General features: G+C 45.4%; 2 protein-coding genes across 7 annotated transcripts in view; one reads left to right on the plus strand and one right to left on the minus strand.

The window, feature by feature from the left end:
- LOC118300154 (CD166 antigen homolog) overlaps positions 1-10491 on the plus strand; it is a 74108-nt gene extending 63617 nt beyond the window's left edge. Inside the window, exons 10-16 of one of the 2 annotated variants that reach the window (XM_035624302.2) lie at positions 266-389; positions 818-933; positions 1761-1890; positions 3840-3866; positions 6798-6912; positions 7346-7465; positions 8351-10491. In XM_035624302.2, coding sequence (XP_035480195.2) covers positions 266-389; positions 818-933; positions 1761-1890; positions 3840-3866; positions 6798-6912; positions 7346-7430 — 597 coding nt within the window. In that variant the 3' untranslated portion in view covers positions 7431-7465; positions 8351-10491. The remainder of the gene's footprint in view (positions 1-265; positions 390-817; positions 934-1760; positions 1891-3839; positions 3867-6797; positions 6913-7345; positions 7466-8350) is intronic. The other variant, XM_035624303.2, reaches the window with a different exon arrangement.
- A 4808-nt stretch (positions 10492-15299) lies between these two features.
- The window catches only part of cblb (Cbl proto-oncogene B, E3 ubiquitin protein ligase), a 45330-nt gene continuing 39754 nt past the window's right edge, over positions 15300-20875 (minus strand). For 3 of the 5 annotated variants that reach the window (XM_047330582.1, XM_047330583.1, XM_047330586.1), the window contains 6 exons: positions 19104-19235; positions 18929-18993; positions 18403-18516; positions 16742-16942; positions 16399-16515; positions 15300-15824 (listed from right to left, as the gene is read on the minus strand). In XM_047330582.1, the coding sequence (XP_047186538.1) occupies positions 15565-15824; positions 16399-16515; positions 16742-16942; positions 18403-18516; positions 18929-18993; positions 19104-19235 (889 nt within the window). In that variant the 3' untranslated portion in view covers positions 15300-15564. The remainder of the gene's footprint in view (positions 15825-16398; positions 16516-16741; positions 16943-18402; positions 18517-18928; positions 18994-19103; positions 19236-20875) is intronic. The other 2 variants (XM_047330584.1, XM_047330585.1) reach the window with 2 other exon arrangements.

The following is a 20875-nucleotide window of genomic DNA, read 5'->3' on the forward strand; positions in this document are numbered from 1 at the left end:
GGGCACAGATAAGAGATGGGTAGATGAGACTGTCATCTGGCATGCATATATTTAAAGGATGTCCTTGGTTGGGCCCAGCTGTGAGTGCAGCTGGATAAGTGGGTGAAAAAGAGAATTTGTGATTTGCTGTTCAATTCAATTGCTGTATTCGTACGAAACAATCACAACATGTATTGTCTCAGGGCACTTTGCATGGTGAAGACCTCGCAACTTTACAGAGAAACCCAACGTTCACATTGCTGACAGTGTGATTCTGCTTTTTCAGAACGGAAAGGCATCGACGGTGCCAGAGTTCAGCAAGTTGACCTATGCTGATACAGGAGTCTACTTATGTGAGGTTTCCATGGGCGGCCTCACACGGCGCCAGAGCTTTCAGCTGGTCGTGGAAGGTGGGTGTGTCTGTGTGTGTCTGTGTGTGTGTCCTTTTTATATAATATATTCTTATATTTAGTTACACAATATTCTCTGCTTTATTATTTTAACTATATACATATATTTATATAAATATATATTCAGTTTCTAAATTTAACCATATAACATTTAATGAACATTTTCACTGACTCAGCAGAATGTCAAGAATACAGTATACAACATCCACTTTGAAAGAGACTCCTTGCACACTGTATCTCCACCATATATATGTCTTTCATATCTAAAGTAACATGGAATAGTTCACATCGATGAGAGCTCCGTGCGTTCACCCGGACACAGCTGTTTTTCTGGAGCTCACAACATCCATCTGACCCCGGCGTACGTCACATGAAATATTTGTGTTATGTCATGATAAAAAATAAAAAAAATGATTTGTGTACATCAGGGAGGCCTGTGATCACCAGTCTAACCAAACACCGTGCTGACGACGCCAAAGTTCTGACCTGCGAGGCGGAGGGAGTACCGGAACCCACCTTCCAATGGAGTGTCAATAACACCAACGTACGTTTTCGGAGTGCAAAGTGTTTGTGTGTGTGCACGTGTGTGTGTCTTAAAAGCGGAGGTGTTGCAAGTTCGGCTGGTGGTGGAGGAAAAGAGGTTGCAAAAGCAACAAGAGGAACAAAATGAAGTAGGAGCAAACAGTGCAGTGATTAAAGTGTTCTTTGAGGAGGCTGTCAGAGTTCGCTTTGCTCCTGCAATTAGAGTAAAAATAGCTCCTGCTGAGCTTTTAACTCTGTTCTCCACTCTTCAGTGAGGCAGTAGGTTTGTGGCAGAACTTTTAGCAGAAGATAATTTCTCCTCTTGAAGCTACTTAATTGTCCTGTTAAGGGAAACACTTGTCGCAACAGTATACTGAGTATTGTGTATGGTATTATTGTTCGTATGGGAACGATCATTTGCATTAGCAAAGGAATGCTGCAAGTTGTCACATCCAGCTAAGCAAACTCGACACCGTGAGGTGTGATACTCCGTCTCAGTGCAGAACATGATTCTCTATGCTAAATAATTTCTATTGAATGATTGTCAAGATGTCCTGTGTACTCGTGTAATGCTCGAACAATGAGGCCACGTGAATTCAGGTTTGTTGGAGGAAGATATTTTGCAAGTTTGCATTTTGCCTTTCGCCGTCATACTCTTGCAGCCTAACGGCAGGGTTCAGCGCCGCTGTCTGATTTCCCCTTGTCATCATGTCTTCCCGGCATCCCAACGTTTCGCCATCCGGTAGAATCGAAACCTCGATCAATGTGCGCACAACTCAAGAGGCCGCTACAGGTGTGATATTTCTGAGGTCGCTTATTTCTGTGAATGTCTTTTCGCTGTGCCCCCAGGAGGAGAGCTCCTACATTAACGGCAAGGCCACCCATAAAATCACTGTGATCCCAAGAGTGAACCTGACTGTCAGCTGCAGTGTCAGCAACAAGCTGGGAGATGACGTCATGACCATCAATGTTTCCTCTGGTGAGTTGATGCTGTCAGAAAGTTTGGAAGCTTTGTTTCCCTAGTTGCGGGAAAGTGAAAGTTGCAATAATGATTGTATGTAGCTGAGAACTACAGACGTACAGCTTTCGTCAGGGTGTTTTCACAAAACTTCACAAAAGGAGTTTTCGGCCTTTTGTTGTTTTCAATTAGTGTATTTGCCAAATTAGACTGGACTGGGAGACAGAGACAAATTAGATTCAAACTTCCCTCTGGATTCTCCGAGACATGTTGACCATCACCACATCGGTTTCTTCTGCTGCTGGTGTCTTGGTGGTTGTGTTGCTGCCAGTTTGACTTCACAAGCAACTTGCCAGCAGCTTTCCGCCGCAGCTTAATTACTGGAGCCTTGCTTTAATGACGACTACTTGTTCTGATTCCACAACAAGAGACATTACGTTAGAGCATCCAAAGAGAGAAAACACCAACTCAAAGCCTTCCTGGAATTGAGGACAATTCAAGTTGCTTTGGTGAGACTCCTCTTATTTTTTTTACGGTCATCCCAGAAGATAAGATAAAAGTTTAATGAGTGGCAAAGCGAAAATGGGTCATTGTACCAGCGTGACATAATAGGGCTTAACAAAGTTTATATGAATACAAAGATGTGGGGTTCCATGAATATACGGAAAAAGTGAGATACAGATCCGAAATACAAGAAATATTGTAATTTGAGCTGCGAGGAGGCATGGCACTTGAGAAAAACATACAGAGGAATAGACAGTAAACTGTTTTGAATTCATGATTATATCCAATATATTAATTGTGAGGTGTGAATGACATTGACATTGAGGACAAAAATGTGCAGCTTTATTTATGACTCACTTCATCCCTGATATAAAACATTAAAACAGTAAAAACTATCTGTTGTGAGACGCGTGTAGTGTTTAAACAATGCGGCTCTGCAGCGATGACAGAAAAGCTGAAGAATGGCTTTTTTGCAGCTATGAAGGAAGTTAAATCTGGAAAAGAAGATGTTTGAAGACTTCTGATTCTGGTTTTCTTTCCTTCTTCTGTGGAATACATTGACATAGACTGCACAATAAAAGACTTCTCTAATTAGAATACACTGCACTAGTGTTGTCCATTGGATCAGGTCGAATGTGAGTTCAGAATAGATTTAGCCCTTTTTGTACGATTGAAGTAAAATAATTACTTAAGGAAGAGCAAAGATCAATAGGACAAGACATTCAGAATGAATTCACTGTTAGGACGAAAGGATGAATGAATGCACACTGACTAAAGAACCGCACATTACCATGTTTGCACTGGCTTCTTCAATGTGGAGTTGTTTTTCTCCTTTAGTTGAAACACTGTATAACGACCCTTTGTTCCATTTTCTACAAGAGTGTAAACCTATTATCACCAGCAGCCATTGGCTGAAGCAAACTACTGCAGGAAGTGCTTGTACACATGAGCCTGTATTTTGATTTGTGCAGGGAAAACAATTACACATAATTCTTAAAGTGTGCCCATGACAGAAACTGGATTAGGGGGGGAAACTAAAAACAAAAAGGAGTATGTAATGAAAGGCCAGGACTGTCAGAGGCTAACACTGAATGCCACAGTGGTATCCTTTCATTTCATGCATTCATGCTGTGCAATTGCTGTTCCACCTCATTCTCTGTTTCTGTCTGTGATAATCCTTTGTTTTTCCTTCCCTCCTCCTCTATTTCCTGGGTTTGGCTGGATTTTATTTTGTTGGGGGCCTGCATATACCTGCAGTCTGAGAGCTACCCTATACTTGGCATATGCTCTAAGAGCATAATAAATTGCTGCTTTTTGTGATTTTTATTTTTATTTTTTCAGAAGAAAACATTTGATTTCATCTTGTTAGTCTGCATCCAGCCGAATCCAGTTTGACAAACTGCATGTTCATGCTTTGTCTGTCTTTTATTTTTTATGAGTTCTAATTTATTTATGTTTGGTTTCAGTTTTTAAGGAGGAAAGGGAAGAAAAAGGTAAGATTGTTTTTTTTCTTCTTTTCCCTTATCTTTTTATTTACTGGACTTTCTCTGTTGCTGTTATCCTGTACTCTGACAGAGCACACAGTAAACACCCATCACTTTCACTTTCATGCATAAACTGACCCGTATTGATCGTTTCACCTCCAAACAATGTTGTGTCTGATGAGGCACCTTCATCTCAGCTTTTACATCTTCATTGTTTGTCTTCAAACGGGCCCACTCGTCATACCTGTACACATGTCAAAGATACTGCCAGCATCGGAACTACTCATTGACTCTGGATAATGGGCTACTATTGATTCAAATCAGATTGGGTTTCAACAAGAAGTGTATAAGAATATTTCCTGAGGCAGCAACAGAGGCCGGTTATCTTCATTAAGCGTAAGGCCCAATGAAGACAGGACATGATCCCATGAAATTGAATTAAAGCATTCTCAACTGTCTCTAACCCTAACGGCACACCATGCGACCTTTAAGCATGAGCAATGAGGAGCAAATTCATGTGCTTTGAGAGGTGATTATAATGAGAAAAGGGAATCACAAAGACATTAGCCTGGCCGCCGTGCTGTGCCAGAGGAGGCCAATTATTTCTTTATTCATTCCACTTTATTCATTCATTTATTGCCTACAAGGAAGGCTACAGGGCTGTTGAGGCCAGAGGTGAGGGAAATATTTGGCGCCTGAAAGAGTCAGGAGAACAGGAGAGGAAGACGTCAAAGCTAAAAGGAGGTGTCGATCAACAACCGCCAGCAGAATTTAACCTGACGTACACAATGAGCTCACCGGTTCTTTAAAACCCGCGTAGCAGCTGATAATGTGCGGTCTGTTGCACATCATTCAGCCGGCAGGTGGTATTGACTCATAATAAATAAGCGTCTACTTGCGTCTTTGTATATTGACTTTGTATGTGATCTGCTCGCGCAAATAATCTGCGTCACGTCCGTTGTGGGCGCACCATTAGATGCGGAGGTTTCCTTCGATAGGTTGACACGCAGATTCTCGCTGGGCCACTTTGGACACATTTGGAACAGAATCCATTTGTACAGTCAAATCGGCAGATCCCTCTTCGTCGTCACTGGGGAGGGGAACCGCCGGGGTGTGACGGCTGTTGTTATTCAAGCCGATTCAAATGTCAAACTGTGTGCTGGTGAGAAGATGCATGGTTTATACATGACGTTGACTCTGAACGCGGTCGTCAGGCCTGAGGGAATGTGATCGGAGCAGATGACATCAGAGACGGGTCTAGAAGAATGTGGAACGTGCTGAAGATGCGTGGTGCTAAGTCACTCGTTCCCCGACACGCACACAGGTGTCATCGGATGACAGGCGCACAGAGAGGGACATGAAAAGACTGAGGGGGCTGTTAGACACCCCATAAGCACCAGCACCCTCAGTGACACACACAGTACATGACTCCACACACAGACATGGGGAGCCACCATACTCCGGATGAAGTACGGGATGGTGAGTCACACTGAATCGTTCAGCACATTTGCACAAATGTATCGGAGCAGAATTACCAAGCAGTTAGCCTGACGTTGTCATATTAACTATCTCTCCCGTTCTACTAAAGGAACTCACACGACACCGGGCCTCATGCAATTCATGCGATTCATCAATGTCCCTGTATTTTGAGTTTTCTGGTTCGGGGGCCTGCCACGTAAAAATGAGTCCGCTGTCGTTCCAATCAATTGTATATTTCATTTCTTCGAAGCAAATAAATTACAGCTCATAATTATGTTGGCGTTATTCTATTCAACTTTGCACTTGGAGTTGTACTATAATTCGACATTTACTGTATTCATGTAGGTCCAACTGCTAAATGCCGTGGCAAAGGGCCAGGGGAGCGCATGTGCCCATGGTGATGGCTGGCTTGACTTGTCAATTCTTAATTGTCACCATGCAAGCTATTTCCAGATAACTTCCCTAAAACATTGACCAGGTTTTTGACCCTAAGCTTAAGCTCCCTGGCCACTGACATCTCGAGTCAACCCACAGACAAGACAGGAGCATTCATACAAACGTCATACAAACAGTCAAGTGCACAGCCGGACTTTGTGAAGGCCAGATGGACGTGCCTTGACCGGTGGCAAGCAGCTGTTCATGCCAGAGAATGTCACGGTTTGTGTTTTTGTCGCGCCCAAAATGCTGAGACAGGAGGCCGATGTGAAAGTTAATGATTAAGTATGAACAAAAGGGGAAGATGGTGGAGGGCAGGCAGGCAACGGCAGCTGGTAAAGGAATGTTCTTCACTGAGGAGACACAGGTGGTAGAGGACGAAACACTGATAATCCATAATATAAACGTAGTATAAGAAACAAATCTCGAGAGGATGAATTATTCGACCAATCTGAGACCATGTAGCAGTGGGTTGATGATGAATGAGGGAAAAATGCGTGCTAATCTGCGGCAGCAGGAAACGGGTGGCCACGCCTTACACACACACACACACACACACACACACACACAATGTGACTCGCAGGTGACACAGCATTTACAGCTCTGCTCCAGATTTTTAAGATAAGCATATGAAAATGTTCTTGCATGAGGTCCATTGTCTCCTTTCGAAATGTCCGACATTCCACCGCGTGCTGCTGATCTTACTTCGCCGGAACGTAAACAAAGCTCCTCTCAGTGTGGTTTTAATGTCACTACAGTACCAAAATAAAGCGGCTGAACTATAAACACAAGTCAAAGAAGGAATGTATTCTGTGATAAAGTATAAACTAGTGCCAACATACAGTAGGTGGTGGGACTTGGCTCTCAGGGAGCGTCACTTACGTCGTGAACGATCTGCCGAGGACACGCGCTCTTCTCTTCACAGCTACGTTGAAATCAGTATTTCAATAGATTCTCTGAGTGTCTTTGTTGGAACACTGTGTGTGTGGGTGTGTTGCTCCACTGTACTGCTTTCTCTCTCTCCAGGCTCGGAGGAGGAATCGGAGGACCAGGCGAAGCTCATAGTGGGTGTGGTGGTGGGGCTCCTCGTTGCTGCTGGAGTAGTGGGGCTCATGTACTGGCTCTACATGAAGAATTCAAGGTACAGAAGAGCACAGCTCACGGCGGGTTTCACATTTCACATTTCACATTTCACATCCCCTGCTCGAGTCTCTGCTCCCGCGAGCATTCGGTATGATACCCAGCGTGGGGCAGGTCCAGGGGTTACAGCAACAGTCAGTCTGAACAGGCATTAAAATGATGAGACCTGTCAAAGGAGTGAGAAGTAACTGTGGACGCACTATCAGGTTAAGATGCGGCAGAAGCAGAGGGAGCGTGAGTTTATTGACCAGGCGAGTCTGCGGCCCGCTCTAGGCCGACTGACTGACTGACTGACTGACTGACTGACTGACTGACTGACTGACTGACTGACTGACTGACTGACTGCTGTGTGGAGCAGGGTGAGAAAGTCTTTCTACAGCAGAGGAAACCAAAACCACCTTCTTTTTTTTTTTGCAATTCTGTGTTCGCCACAGACAAGGAAGCTGGAAAACTGGCGAGAAAGAGGACGGGACATCTGAGGAGAACAAGAAACTAGAGGAGAACAATCAGACCGTCTAAGAGGTGCTCGGGCTGCTCCATGTGGGATGAAAGAGGTACGAATTACACAAACACAAGTGCAGTCCTGAAGTTGTGTAATTAGAAAACCAGAAGCACGTGTGAATATTTGATTGAAGTTGACTGTAATTTCAGTTTATTGCACCTTGTCTTATTCCTGAAGGTTTTATTGCGACCTCGCTCCTACATTACCAGTACTCGCCGTCTCACAGGCCAAGACATAGGAGCAATGAGATAATCAGGCAGAGACAGAAAAAACAGTTTGTCCAACTCTGTTGGAAGAGACAAACAAAGGTGACGGACTTCCTGCTTCAAGTGGGACCTCAGACGTTCCACACAAAAACCGCCCGAATTTCTTGGTGGCAAACAGACCAATCTGGTAACGCCGACGTCGCATCGCTCCTGCAGCCGATTCAAACCAGATCTGTCCCATGGTCAGTGAAATGGCCCGAGCTTAGGTGATTTAAATGTATAATTCAATCCGTCTGTCAGTGAATTTTCCTATCTCTACCTTATCACAGGCCTTTTATGATAAGGCCACTGTCAGCTGGTGTGCAGCAGGTGTGAGGTGCATACATTTTGACAACGCTGTCCTTGATTCATGTTGAGATTTCGTTTGGGAAAAACCTCAACATCCATTGGATGGAATGCTGTGAAATGAAATGTGGGTCAGAAATCCCCCAGAAAATCCAACTTTTAATATGTCTATAATCTTTACGTCCAACAACCTGTCGAACATCCCCATTCAATACTGAGGAAATGAGACCTGGGTTACAATAAACTGGAATTCGCCTTTGATATGAATTTGGGTATATATATTCGCGTGTGGCTGTTTTTCAGGGCGTCATGTGCTGAAATCTTAGACGACTGAGATCATTGTCAATTAATGATGGTTGTGTTGTTCTTCTTAACCTGCACATCAGAGTTGAACGCAGTCTCGCGACATCACAAGACGGACTCCTCGTTGGCTGCTGACACCGCTTCATCAGGCTCCACATGAGCAGCAACAATCGGAGTCGTTTTCCACTATGTCCTGCTCAAAGCCTGCTGTCCCACCTCGCTGTCTGAAGTCCGCATTGAGGGCGCCACGTGTTACTGTGTCATTTGGTTTTGTCGTGTTCCTGGTGAATGCTCCCTGTTTTGTCTGAGCAATCCTGTGAGGCAGTGTGGTGGGTTGTTGTTGTTGTTGTTTTGTTTTTTTGCCACTTAGTTTTTCCCTCTTCAAAGAATGTAAATTCCCTGTACACTTTTTAAGGCCTGTATAACAAATCAGAAATATGTGTGTGTGTGTGTGTGTGTGTGTGTGTGTGTGTGTGCCCTGGCTGAGCATGCCAATGGTTATTTTTAGTTTCTCTTTTTTTTGTTTCTTGTGCGTTTGGGTGGAGGAGTGGAAAGGACACCTCACTGCTGCACACGCTGATGAAACGATCGCTCAACTTCTCACCCAAATCAACCTCCGCATCTCTCGACCTCCACACTACATGTCCACTGGGGTTTAAACACTGGAATATCAGGTCCAAGGATCACTTGATAATACGAGCTGCAGTCATAATATTAAATAAGGAACTGGGCGTACTGTGAATTATTTCTATACATGCGGCGACTGTGATCGGAGGGCGGGGGAAAAACAAAAAAGCACATTATTTCATTTGTGTACATGTCAATCGGACGTCAGCCAGTGGAGCACCGGGACACAACCAGCCGCTAATTAGTTGTTTTTGTAACTGGCTGTCATTTTCCCCTCTTTTTCGTCTCAAGAGGGACTTTTTGAACTCCTCCATGTTCCATATCATTGGAATCTGAAAAGGCAAAAAGTAATGAGGAGGCCGAAAAAAAGAAAAAAGTACAACTTCTAAGAAATGCTAAGCGATGTCCATAGCATATTTTTTTCTTTGGTTTGTTGTAGAGATCAGTTTACTCAGTTCCAGTTTCACGTACGTGCTCAGTGATCTCCACATCTTCCCCACAGTTCCTGTTCCCTCCTGTTCCCTGAGGCCGTGGTTTTACAGTGGACTCTACGTTTTTATTTTCATGCTGTCGTTTTTTTCTGGAAAAGCTTTACTGATGCCAGGTCTGAATGTTCTGTTGTAGTGTTATTTTTTCTTTCTCTCTTTTTTAAAAAAAAAATTTTTTTTGGATTGTTGATTGTTGTGTTTTCGGTGTATTTATGTTCTGCATGTGACCTACCTGGACGGCTGTGCGGCAGCATGCACCGCGATGCTCGGTTCGGCCCGCGCGGACGCCGTCGAGAGTCGAAAAACACACCGTCCGGTAGGAGAGTGTCACCGGAGTGAATAGGGATGTGCGTTCTCGGCTGTGACGTCGTCATTATTTTTGTTACTTTAGCTTATTGGTGTGAAGGATTACCACAACTGAAGACAGTGATTGCAACTGGGAGATGAGATGAGGTGCATCAAAAAAAACGGCGGCTCCCTGGGTTTACACCGTCGGTCGCTGGGGTGTCGCAACCAGTGACCAAAGCAACTGTGGACACGGTGGTTCGAGAGGAATCAGAGAACTTGTTTTTAACATTCACGGTTGAGTTAAAAGTCTACTTAGTACGCAACATTTTAACTTCCCGATTTGTCCTATTTAATCGCTTGACAAACTTGAGCATGTCAGGAGATTGTGACCATTGTCAACTGTCAGATTTCTAATGAGTTTGAGTCATCTGGCTGAAACCCTGTGCTGGTACTGAGGCCCATGGGGGAAGGTTTGTGGATTCCATTCGTGTGTCTCTGGGATGGTCGTGTTCCAAACTGGAGGCCGGAGATGACATTTCGCTTGACTTTCATTTTATGAGATATTGTCTAATGACCACTGACGTGGTTGCTAAAACTACATGACACGAAAACAGAGGATGAACGGTTTTTTTTTTGGTTGTTGTTTTTTTTGCACCTAGCCAATATTAGTTCTCTCTCTCATGCCTTTTGTTGCTTTTCAAATAATCAGGTCAGCGGTGAAACCAAAGAGGGTACGACGAGAAGGTCATAGCAGTGTTGTAAATACTCACTTTTGTTTTTGTACTGTTGTTGACAATAAAGTGTACATTTTAAGAAAAACATCCAGCCGGGGGCTTTTGTCAGTGACCAGCCTCCCTTTCCCTCTGTTGCGTTGCTTCACTGTGTACGAATGGACGTGTTTTCCTTCTCCACTGAGCGTCACTGGATTGCAACCGGTTAGAAATGTAAATCCATATTTATTCGAATGCACAGATACGCAGTAGAATGTGGCTGGGACTTGCGATGTCCGGTAAAGCATGCCAGTCACATGCGGGTCTGTTGAGTAATATTTTGATGCCTTGGACTGTGATTGTGCCTCTACATTGCAATGAGACATATTCCTGATTGCTGACGTCGAGAAGCGATCTCGACCACTCGGCTGCCGTGACAACCCAGAGCTGGAGAGGAATACGATGTGGTCTGTGCCAAGACGTTTGCACTCTCATCCATCCCGGATCACTTCTGGCATTAAGAAAAGCAGTTCACCGTCGCTCAAGCTATAGGACTGTTGTTGAATCGGAGACATCCTCCAGTCAGCCGGGCAGCTGATCCATCCCCCCCCCCCCCCCTTGTCGTCTGCCTCAGACCCGAGAACAACTTCAAAAACCCACCAAAAAGATAAACAAGGGACACGACGTGATGCCTTTGTCTCGTACGACGAGTAAAGCCTCTTCGGTGCCAATTAGTGGCTCTGCCTTCTCCGTGCGATGACAGTGGGGCCTGTTGGTGCCGACTGCGGGCCACGCCGGCCCTGGGAGGACAGTTGAAACTTGCGTGGGAGGGTACACTCGGCGATGTCTTGAGGGAGCGTGGTGTTTTGTCATCATGTAATTCTGAGACGCTGTGTGTGAAAATAAAAAATATAGGCGGGGAAACCAGGCGGCCCCCCCAGGATCAGACACACTCCCCCGGGGGACTCAGGTCAACTCTGTTTGCCTCGACCTCTCCGTTTCTGGCTTTTCAACCCCCAACATGCCGTCCGAGGCCTTGGCATTGACTGACTGTGTGTTGTGGAACCGCAGTCCTCGAGGACGCCTTGAATGAAAACATGCCAGTGAGACACACTGTGCAGGTTCAAACTAGTACAGCACATAGAACTTATGTATATTTACTCTTTCTTTGGCTCAGTAATTGACTTAAAGGACTGGCCACTGTAGTTATTCGCAAGTCTTACTCAAACAGGAAGAAAGTGCGTATCAGTATTTGCTGGGGACTATTTTCAGCAGTGGATTAATCAACATTCGGTGCCCTACAGAGTAATTCTGGTCTGTGTGGGGGACTGAGTGAAAATAAACTTTAGTGTGTGTGTGTGTGTGTGTACATGTCAACTCTTTTGTTATTTCAATCGCATTTTGTAGCCTCTGGTTAAAAGTGACGTGTTGTTTTGTACAGGAACAATGTGACACTGAGTTACGACACACACACACACACACACACACACACACACACACACACACACACACACACACACACACACACACACACACACACACACACAGCATCACACAAAACAAAGGGATTGTGACTTTTTATTTATCCCTCCATGAAAATAAATCAGGGGAAAGAAAAACAATAATAATGTATAAATTAATTACACATGACTCTATGCTTTACATATTATCAAGACATTTTTTTTTTGACACTGGAGCACATGACTATGAATATGGAATTGGATAATAAAAAAACTGCCCTTTGCAACCTAAGGCCACTAACCCTCTTCGACGGGGGGTTCAATGGAACGTCATTCAAGTTCGAGAAAATAAAAGTAACGACGGACCAGTGCAAAAAAAAATGAAGACTCGAGTTTAAAAGGAACGCCTCGGACATTCACATCTGAATTCCCTGTTTTCTGTGTGTAACGGCTCAGCCTACTGGAAATAAAACCAGACCCTGACAAAGCTCTAATCTGTGGGTTGGAAAGATGTTCCTGCCGATCAGAGGACAGTCTCTGGTTCAGAGCAAGAAGCAGTGTCGCAGTGTAAACATCGCCTCATTGTTGAAATGTAAATCACGTCCAGAACTTCTCATCTCCCATTGTCAGGGGAGCGGATCAAGCTGCCTAGCTGATGACTAAGCATTATGTAAGTGCTTAATTATACATTTACATGTGTGTCTTTGTTTTGTTGACATACTTTGGCGGGTCGTGCTGCGCACGTGCAGCATCACGCTGGAAGAGATGAGGGTTTCCGGGGAGCGCGTGTCTGCACTGCGGACGCCCAGATCAGACCCCGCATCACTCATCGTCACAGATTCTCTCCGGACTGTCCCCCGGCTGTGATATTAATCAACCAGCAGTCTAAAGCCTTTGCTCATTAGAAAAACAACACCGTGTCTCCCAAATGCATTTTTGATTGCTTGAGAGGGGCTTCAGGAGAAATTAGGAGTGGGTGGAGGTGAACACGGGTCAATGTCAATGTGTCTGTGTCTTATTTCGCTCGTCCCCGGGTGCACACAGAGGCCGGACAGCCACCGGCTCAGCTCCGACTTCCCCTTCTCGAGGGGTTGATTAACAAGATCAATGTACATAGAACTTACTACAGGCGTGATGCACAGTAGTCGGGGCATCACAGTTAAAACCTCCGCCATGTCAACACAAGCGAGTACGGGGAGCGTGTCTACGTTCCCTCAGGCCTGTGTTCCCTCACCCTCACCCTAATATAGAGCCTAATTTTGATGCGGGGGGAAATTGAATGGTGCTGAGGGAACGTGGTGCTGAGGGAACACAGGGCCTAATTTGGGGGGAAACCCTGGAGGGAACATAGGGTTCACCCCCCCGATTGAGCTGTGTGTCTCCGTTTGCCCGTCGTTTCCCAGACAATTATTTCTGGTACAAAAACTTGTTTTCCTCATACAATCTCCCTGCAACCACTGTGGCTTCAGTGGAAAGCAAATAGCGAGAGACCCAAGAGGTCAGACACGTTAAACGCCAGACAAGGGGGCCATGTTAACGGACCGTTTGTCTTTTTACCACGAGCAGCGCTTTCTCTACCAGCCTGACAGAAGCTCAGCACGTTAATGAATGAGCGTTACATGAGCGTTTAAACAAACCCCCCGGGTTAGGCAAACATATAACTTCCACACGTGTTTGCGCGGTGTACTGTACTGTACGTCCTCCGAATAAAGCCTTTAATCGTTCGGACAGACTGTTGGTTCACGTCCGACCTGTCTGCTCGTCCGACGGCTGGTGTCCATCGACCTCTCAGCCGTTTGTTGTTGTCACCCTGTTCCCACGTACAAGGGTCAACAGTTACTCCGATGAGTGCGATGTCATCACAACCAACAGAAACGATCAAAGTCCCAATATCGAAACTGAAATGACCCTGCAACCTGTATGAAAATAATAGAAGAGTGTTATCATCATTGTAGACACACTGTCTTAGGGCAGACTGCGCCCCTGACGCCACAGATCTGCCCACATCGTTCCCACTAACACAGAAGTTCAAGAATGGGGGAATAAAAAAACAACACTGTTTTACGTTTGAACAAATCCAGTTTATGCATAGGTGAGATATATCTGGGGCTGCAACTAACGATTACTTTCATTATCGATTAGGTTTTTAGTAGTTCGGTCCATAAAATGTCGGTCCCAAATCCCAAGATGATGTTTCGTTTTTTTTCCACACACCAAATATAGGTAGTTTACTGTCATAGAGGAGCAAAGAAACCAGAAAATATTCAATTAAATATCCATTTAAGAGGCTGAAATCAGGGGATTTTTGAATTTATTTCATAAAAACTACTTGAACCGATTAATCGATTATCAAAATAGTTGGCAATTCATTTAGTAATCGATTACTAATCGATGAATCGATTAACTGTTGCGGCTCTAGGGATATGTTCAGCAGGTGGAACTGCAGCTCATTTCAGATTCGGAGGTAAGTTCAGCTCTGACGTGTTTACATCAGAATTTTTTTTTGCATAAACGAAAAGAGACGGGAGGCTGCAGCGCGACGCCGGCTCATGCCGTCGTCTCGGCGCTCTGACACGCGGCGTCTGGCTCGCTGATCCTACGCAAACAGGTTCACTCCTGTCACCGAATGCTCGAGTTCAAATGCAGGCACGATCATCTGGATTTTGACATGGAGTGAAAGAGGAGGAGCTAAACATTTTTTCAACAACACTGAACAGTTAATCACCCAAAGGGGCAGAGCTGTGCCTGAGAGGAGCTTGGAGTGTACAAAGGTATAGCTCACTCATGCAGAACAAATACATTCATAGGCTTGCGGTCCTCGGATGAAGAATGTAATTAAAAAAGGCCTCGGCTGATTAATCCTCTGGTCTAGGGATAGAACAACAAAGAAAGCGCACCCTCCCACGCCTCTTTGTTTTTTTGCTTCACACTTCTTGTCAAAGTAAGATAGTTTAACCAGAGTGCTCCTGTGCAGCTGTCGTGCAGTTTGCTCAAGGTCCGGGGGAAACAAAGTGAATCAATAAGGCATCCTCTGGCTCCATCCAGCCTCTCCCAACACACCAGACCTTGTTAAGACCCATGAGTCAGCCAGACTCTGTGCAAACAGTGGAGTATTCATCTAATGGGCAACACACAAGGCAAAGAAGAGGAGGAAGTAAGTGAAGCGGGGGAGAAGCGAGAGAGAAATAAGAGGTAGGGAGGAGAAACAGTGGTGTCTGGCTCCCCCTACTGGCTGCAAATAAAAATGATCCCCATAAATCAGCTGCAAATGTCTCGTCCTCTGAAAAGCCCTTCAAAATAAATTCTGGAGGGTGGTAGGATGTGGGGAAAAACACAGTAGCAGCAGTAGGAGGATCGGGGCTGTAAGACGGACGGTCCAAGCCCCGGGTCAAACCGGAGCATTTCAAACCAGAGGCCAGCACTGGCAAAGCTCACTACAGGCAACAACAAGCCAGGTCCTTTCTTTTTTTCACAGGTTTAAAACCTTCACAGACAGTCTTGTTTCCCCTCTCCCGATTCTTTTTGGTTTTAGCCACATTGTTGTGCTTCCTCATCTCCGCTCGGCAGCGAAAGCAAGTCGTCCTTGAAATCTGTTTTCCGTTTCTCCCGATCATTGTTTTTCTCAATTCCAGCTGCCTGAGGCCAAACAGAACGAAGAAGCCCTTTATTGTTGTGTCCATTCAGAGGGGGCAGTGTCACTGTCGCGCGTCCCTTTTCACCATCTCTAGGACTGGAGGTTGAGTCTCGGGGCCACCAAGGCAAACTCTCGCAGAATGTTTCGGGCCACATCCACTTTGTACTGGGCGATCATCAGCGCTCGCTTCACGTCTTCGAAGGAGTAACCCTCCCCCATCAGCTTGGCGATCTTGGCGTCCAAGGTCTCGGACTCCATGCTGTGGGGTATGCCTTGCTGGATGTCAGGAGGGATCTTCCTGGGCAGTGGCTTGGGTGGCCTAGCAGGGGCCTGTGAGTAGTCCATCAACACTTGGAGGTGGGGGGAGAAGAGAAATCATGTCAGTGGAAAAAATGCCCCTGGCACACGTTGAGTGTTATTAGTGGTTAAGAAACAGTTGGTGCACCGATCGCTGCTCGTCACAGAGGCTAAAGCTTTCATATTATTCCACCTTCACATTTCGGACCTCTTTCATTCGTAAAGTCTCAGACACAGTCGGAATGCTTCCAGAGAAACAGGGCCGGAAACCAAACTACATCTATTCTGTTTTGAAATTGAAACTTTCAGACAAACTTTGCATGTCTGCACAAGGCAAGTCCTGCGGTCATCAGCGGAAGAGCAGCGTGACTATAGGAGAAAATAAAGCCTCTCTTATTTTATTCCGTAAAGTTTAAAGGTTCACACTCAATCCAGACCTCAAATAGAGGACATCATTTTGATCTTTCATTGGTCACATGTCCATAACATGAGATCACTGGGGTCTAACGTCCAGAGAACAAGCAGTCATATGTATGTTACAACTATGTCATGTTCTTTTGTGGAGGTTACAACACTGGTGTGCATTTCCCTGTGCACTTGTTTGCTGAGAAGGAGATGAAACTCTACCTTGACTACCTGGTAAATGGTCATACTCCAGGAAGCCCCTGGAGCCTTTGACACTCTCTGTGTTTCGTCTGAGTGGAGGCAGCGGAGCAGCACTGTTCAGCATGTCAAACACTGCGTCTGGACCACAGACGACACGGACAAAGTCAGGTAAACAACTCTGATGCCATCTGTCAGTCAACGTAAAGCTGTAAATGATGTGTGTGTGTCCATTTTTCCGCAGTTCGTGGGGCATATCCACTTGATGACACCTTTATCCAATTATTATTACATTAGCATGACCAATTTATATTTTTTCTCTATCAAACCGTGATTGGAATGAAATGTTGCCAGTTTCCAAGCTCACCGGGGGTCAACAGCAAGTGCTCGTGTCCAGAGGAGGGCCTGTGCGGCCGCGCGATGACAGAGGGGGAGGACGCGGAGGAGTTGCAGGATGAGGACGGCGAAGAGGAGGCGAGGTCAGTAAAGCTGTGTCGCAGCGGCGGCGGCGGCGGAGGAGGAGGGGGCGGCTGGGACGGAGGCCGGCTGTTGAAGGGGTCCTCTAGTGCTGTAACACAACAGAGGCCACCAATAAGAATGAACTCACTGAACTGCCCTGACTGATGCCGATGCCATGACTATAAGGTCGGAGAGAGGTCTGAGAGAGGAAGAGCAAGGAGGCTTGTTGTGGCTCGAGGTGACCAAAGACGAGAGATCAGTCACTTCATCTAAAGCTCCGTTTTGTGTTGTGAAGATTTGACGGTAACTTTGTACAGCATGATCCAAGTTTGGACATTTCACAAATGTCATTGATTGCATGCCTTTTTCTTCATTGCAAAGAAGATTGGAACATATCGAAGAATATAGGAGAACCGAAAACCTCCTGCTCGGGGCGGCCCGTCGCCTAGGCCGCAAGGGAGGTTTTTGTTAATTTATTTATTTTAATTTTTAAAAATGTATGTACAAGTGTTGCTTTTTCTTTTCTGTTGCAGCAGAATATGCCAGTAACATAATTTTCCATGAATCATTTTTACACTAACAACATTATCAACAAAAACAGACGACTGCCCCTCTTCTGTCTATTAGTTTTCTGTCTAGGGGGTGAGGCTGAATTGTCAAATTGGCTTAGGAAGTTTCCTAAATCTTGCCATGATACGAGCTGTTCGGATTCTCTAAATGCATAGGAAAGGACCTTCAGTGCTTCCTTGTGAGTCAAAAAAAGGATGAAATGATTCTTGTTAACAGTTCTTCAAAGTTTCTTCAATTAATTATTGTTTAATTATTAATCACCATCATTATTGTTATTATTATAATTATTTTATATTGCACAAATACCTAGAAGCTGTACAATGTTATATATCTCTGTCCATTTTAATAATGAAGTGGTGATTTGTGTCATGTAAACACCTTTGGGGTGGGGGGCGTCAATCAAAAATCTGGCCTAGGGCGCCAACATTGGTCATTCCCTGACCTCCGGTGTGCTCTATGTCTGTCTGGGTAAACTAATCAAGCCTTTTGAGGTATAATCTAAATTTGTGTTGGCCCACGGTGTGATTTGTGAACTCCTGTGTTGCTCTGTTGGCGGTCGAGCCTCCACGCAGCGTGCAGAGAGGACCAATGCGAACTCATGGGTTACTACTACTACTACTACTACTATCCTACTACTGAAAAGATGATCATAAATCATCCTGTATATATACTGTAGTATATGATTTTACCAGCAGTCTGTGTGAATGTGATAGAAAGAGTGCTGTGTATAGAAGCACTGTATGAATGTGTGTGACTGGGTGAATGTTACTTCAGCTGTAAAGCGCTTTGTGTAGTCGACAAGACTAGAAAAGAGCAATGTTAATACATCTCCATTTTTACATTTCACAGTTGGACATGTCTGCAGGAGAAACACGGGGAGAGACACAGAGGAGACAGGCTCGGGCAGACAGGAGACGACAACAGAGAAGGTCGAGACAGACAAAGAGTTGTGGCAGGATGGGGGAAGTGAGGGTGGGGGTGTGTTCTGGCGTGAGCTACCTTGGGGGGGCAGCAGAATGTCATAGTCGGAGGGTGACTGGTTGGTGCTGAAGGGGCAGAGGGCAGTGTGTGCTGCCCCCCGGACCAACCCCCTGACCGATTCAGAGTGTCTACCTGAGGAACAAGAGCAGAGTTCAGCAGGAAGCAGCCTGAGGTTGAAATAGTTCCTCAACATAGGGGCACAACATATTCATTTTCAAAGGATGCTTTTTTCTCATAACTAAAATAACAATTTGGTTCCACTTGGTAGTTGTGCACTTCAAGCGGATTCATTGGTTTATAATGAGGGAAACAACAGATCACTAGTCTGCTGGCATGAAGATATTTGTTTTTGACTTTCAACTTCAATTTGCTTTTCTTATTTTCAGGACTCTGGATTAAACCAGGGTGTGGACCGTTTTACCCTGCTCATTACAACACCGATGTAATGAGATGGAGGTGTCAATGGTCTCGTGGTAATAGGGATAAATATTATACATCTATAGCTTGTGACGTGTCAGTCGTCTCTGCTGGATTCAGGACTTACCAGGCTCAGGCGGGCGTGGCTTCTTCTCCTCGACAGAGGGCTCCGCAAAACCATTCTCCAAGTATCTGAATGAGAGAGGAGAACACTTTGATCTCACGGCAGCGTCATCAAAAACTCGGACACGTCATCGCTGCATCCACATGGCCACCTAAATCCACAGAGAGGAGGTGAATACCTGCTGGGCACAGAGATGCTGAGTGGAGCCTGGCTCAGGCAGAGGTTGGATGACGGGATTTGATAGTCGTCCTCCGGCCTCTCCGTCGCCCTCTGTCGCTCTGCCACAGGACTGCTGAAAGGGTTGGAGGGTCTGGACAGAGGATGGTCAACACAAGCTTTCCATTAGTGTCACTCACATGGTCCGAACATTCAAACTGCAAACACTGAGGTTTTCACAGGGGCTATTAGGTGGAAGATGGCAGCCGTGCGTGATGCCCGAGGAGCTCGCGGTTGCTGGTTATCAAAGTAATTCTACCTGCCTTCTGCTTTGTGACATTTCTCGATTCAGCGTAAACACAAATGCTGACACATCTCAACTCTTCACACTGTGAAACGAACGAAGGCTGTAGCTTTGTGTGGGACACAGATATCCATCACAGTGAAACCCCGTCAGTGTGTTCCATCATGAGGAACGGTCTGGCAGGAGGGTCAGACCCACAGGTTGTGCTCACTTTAATCTCTGCCCACGTCAAGAGACTGCGCGCACGCGCGTGTGTGCAATAATAATAAGCGGCCTAAACTTTCAGGATTTATGTGTGCTCATCTGTATTTTACAACACTAAACTGTTTTCAGTGGAAACACAGCTTCCTCTTTAAAGCTCAAGCTTCGTCAGAAGTGGCAGCTCTGTCCCCTGCCTCCACTTCAGCCCGATACACGGAAACGCCTAATCCAATTCTGGCTGCAGCTAAAAGGCTATTAGGACATTCAGCCATCATTCTTCAAAGCAGGACTTTTCCCCCGAGGCGGCTGGACCTCACTGGTGTATGAGGTCCCACGGTGTGAAGCCACAGAGAAAAGACAGCGGCAGCTTCAGCAGACGCAGATGTAGACGGACATTTCTAGCTCCAATCTCACCAGGTTCATGTCTGCTTGCGGCCCTGTTCAGACCATAGACTAGTATACCAAAATTGATGCAGCCTCGGAAATTGAAGTCAAAGTGTTAAGTGCCTGAAACCTGTATTCTCTTGAATGATCAGAAGAGGGCGACATCACTGGTTGCAAAAAAAAGTCTGTTTCTGTTGAAGTCTATGAGAAAAAGACCCTTATTGATTCATGACGTCAGTCAACTTCCTCCCGAGTAGTTTATGGGCTTTCAAGTCTTTCATTTTGTAAATGATGTTCCCATTTTGTGTCAAATAGATGATAAAGCACCATATGGATGGATGCAGTGTGATTTACAGCTAGTTCTGTCCAATGGCTATACAGTAGGTGGCAGGTGTAGGTAGGAACTCAAGGCTTCAAAGCGGCAGTTCACAAACCAATGGGTGACGTCACTGTGGGCTGCCACTTGGTTCAGACCTGGAACATCTGTCCTGAGAGATCCAATCAGCTCTAAGTACGAAGTGTGAATGCACCGAAGCCGCATTGAGGCTGCAGATCTGATCTGCGATCCGATCACTCAGACCATATTCAGAAATTGTCTGTGTTCTTAAACAGTAGCTGTGTGAGCACAAATGTGCCCTGAGGGGGGATTGAGTGGGGGGTTGCTCAGCCTTGGCAGTGGTTTGAGTGCTCTTGTTTATTTATTTTTACGCCAAGACGGTGTAGAACAACGATATCCCAAAGAGATTTGATATGACATAATCTTTTGTTGAGTTTGGAAGCATCTTTTCATGACATTTTTAATATTCCCTCGTCAGAGGTGCTATAAAAACGTTAAACTGCTAACTCACTGGTTAACGTCTCGCTGCATTGACACAAGGAACAAACATGCTTCCACACACTGTGAT

Source organism: Scophthalmus maximus, chromosome 2, assembly GCF_022379125.1.
Source record: "Scophthalmus maximus strain ysfricsl-2021 chromosome 2, ASM2237912v1, whole genome shotgun sequence".
In the NCBI taxonomy this organism is placed as follows: domain Eukaryota; kingdom Metazoa; phylum Chordata; class Actinopteri; order Pleuronectiformes; family Scophthalmidae; genus Scophthalmus; species Scophthalmus maximus.